General features: G+C 66.7%; 1 protein-coding gene across 1 annotated transcript in view; it reads left to right on the forward strand.

Moving 5' to 3' along the window:
* The first annotated feature begins 10 nt into the window (after positions 1-10).
* The window catches only part of SIVA1 (SIVA1 apoptosis inducing factor), a 3,548-nt gene continuing 1,687 nt past the window's right edge, over positions 11-1,871 (forward strand). Inside the window, exons 1-2 of the mRNA XM_027776405.1 lie at positions 11-170; positions 1,541-1,734. Of these exons, the coding sequence (XP_027632206.1) occupies positions 53-170; positions 1,541-1,734 (312 nt within the window). The 5' untranslated portion in view covers positions 11-52. The remainder of the gene's footprint in view (positions 171-1,540; positions 1,735-1,871) is intronic.

Genomic DNA, 1,871 nt, shown 5'->3' on the forward strand with positions numbered 1-1,871 from the left:
GCCCCGCGCAAGGGCGCGCGGCGGCGGAGCTGCGTCTGGTCGGCCGGCGGCCATGCCCAAACGGGGCTGCCCGTTCGCGGACGCGGCCCCATTGCAGCTCAAGGTAAACGTGGGCCCGAAGGAGCTGAGCCGCGGCGTGTGCGCCGAGCGCTACTCGCAGGAGATCTTCGGTGAGGGCCGAGCGGGGCGAGGTGCAAGCGGCGGGCGGGAGCCGGGAACTCCGGGGCCCTCGGTCAGCCCCGCACCCTGGGACCTGGCCGCGCCCGGCGGCAGTGAGGGACGGGAGTGGCCCCAGTGTTTCTCAGGACCTTGTCGTGCGGGTGGGCCCCGGTCTCTGCACGGAGGCCCCCGGGCCCGAGAGGTCAGGAGGGATGCCCTGGGTAGCCCGAGAGGCACTGACGGCGCTTGGTGCCTGGCCCGGCAGGCCGGAGACAGAGTAGAGGCGCCCCTGCCTGCTTCGAGCCCCCCAGGCTGTTGGGGAGACCAGAGGAGCGGGAACGGCCAGAGGTGACCAGGGCAGGTACAGGCCGCTGCGGAGCACCTGCAGGACGGTCAGGAGGACTCCGAGGAACAGAGTTGAAGTGGAGTCCTGCGGGGTGAGGACTTAGCCAGCAGAGAGGAGAGGAGAGGATGAGGGCCAAGCCAAGGGAGCAGTGTCTGCGGCCCCCCAAACAGCATAGTAGAGCCCTGTGAGCTGGGAGATCGGTTCAAGGTGGGACGGGAGGGCAGGGAGCAGCGGTGCGGGGCGTCCTCGCCTGGAGTTTTAGGCGGGTCCAGATCATGCCTGTCAGTCTGACTAGGGCTATTAATGCCCTGGGGCAGGTGCAGAGTGGAGCCAAGCTGCCTGGGGTGGTAGAAACACCAAGCGGTGCTGCTGTGCTGTGGAGATGGGGAAGCCTGTCCTGGCGCTGCTGCGCCCTCTAGCTAGGCCCTCTAGCCGGGCCTCCCCGCAGCAGCAGCTGCTCCGGCCAGTCTTGCTGAGCACCAGGTGTAAACACACTCACTCAAGGCTATGCAGGAGGGAAAGTGGGTGAAGCCATGGGTGCCAGGGCTGACCTGTAAGCGTATGCTCCCTCGGGACGTTCAGAAGATTGGAACACTGCCAGCACCGAGGAGCACCAGCTAGAAATGGGACAGGGTCCGTCTAGCTCTACCCCTCCCTTGAGCGCCCGCCCCACTCTCACCCCTACCCCCGTTCTGGATTACTTGCAAGGGCTTGTCCCTCCGAGGCCTGCATGGGGGAGGGGGACAACAGCCCAGCCATGTGAGGCTGCGTGGTTGGAGCAGCTGCAGATGAGCTGAGGAACACGGGTGGGGCTGGGGGGGCTCAGACCTGGAGGTGGGGCAGCTGAACCAGGCAGAAAGGGAGAAAAAAAACTCGCGAGGAGCAGCCTGGGCTGGGGTTAGTGGTCTGTGGCGGGCATAGGAGGGCTCGCTGTGCCCACCTGGCAGGGTCCTTGCAAGGCTCGAAGGTAAGATGGCTGTGCAGGGGCCTCAAAGCGCGCACGGGTGTGAACCAAGGCATGGCTTTTCTCCCCAGAGAGGACCAAGCAGCTCCTTTTCCGCGGGGCCCAGGCCTGTGTGGACCACGGGTGGGATGAAAGCTGTGATGTCGTCCACCTGCCAGAGTCCCCGAAGCCAGGACCCACAGGAACCCCGCGGGCCGCCCGCAGCCAGATGCTGATTGGACCCGACGGCCGACTGGTCAGGAGCCACGCTGCTGCTTCCGAAGCCGCTTCCGAAGCTGGTGAGTGGTGGTGAGGGCAGTGGTGGCAGGTGGCCTTCTCCGCTGCTCCTCCTACCTGAGCAGGCAGGAGTCTGGCCCAGAGCCTGCGGCCGGACAGGTGGCCGGGGCGCAGGCAAACGGAGCG

Source organism: Tupaia chinensis, unplaced genomic scaffold (genome assembly GCF_000334495.1).
Source record: "Tupaia chinensis unplaced genomic scaffold, TupChi_1.0 Scaffold000671_2, whole genome shotgun sequence".
In the NCBI taxonomy this organism is placed as follows: Eukaryota; Metazoa; Chordata; class Mammalia; order Scandentia; family Tupaiidae; genus Tupaia; species Tupaia belangeri.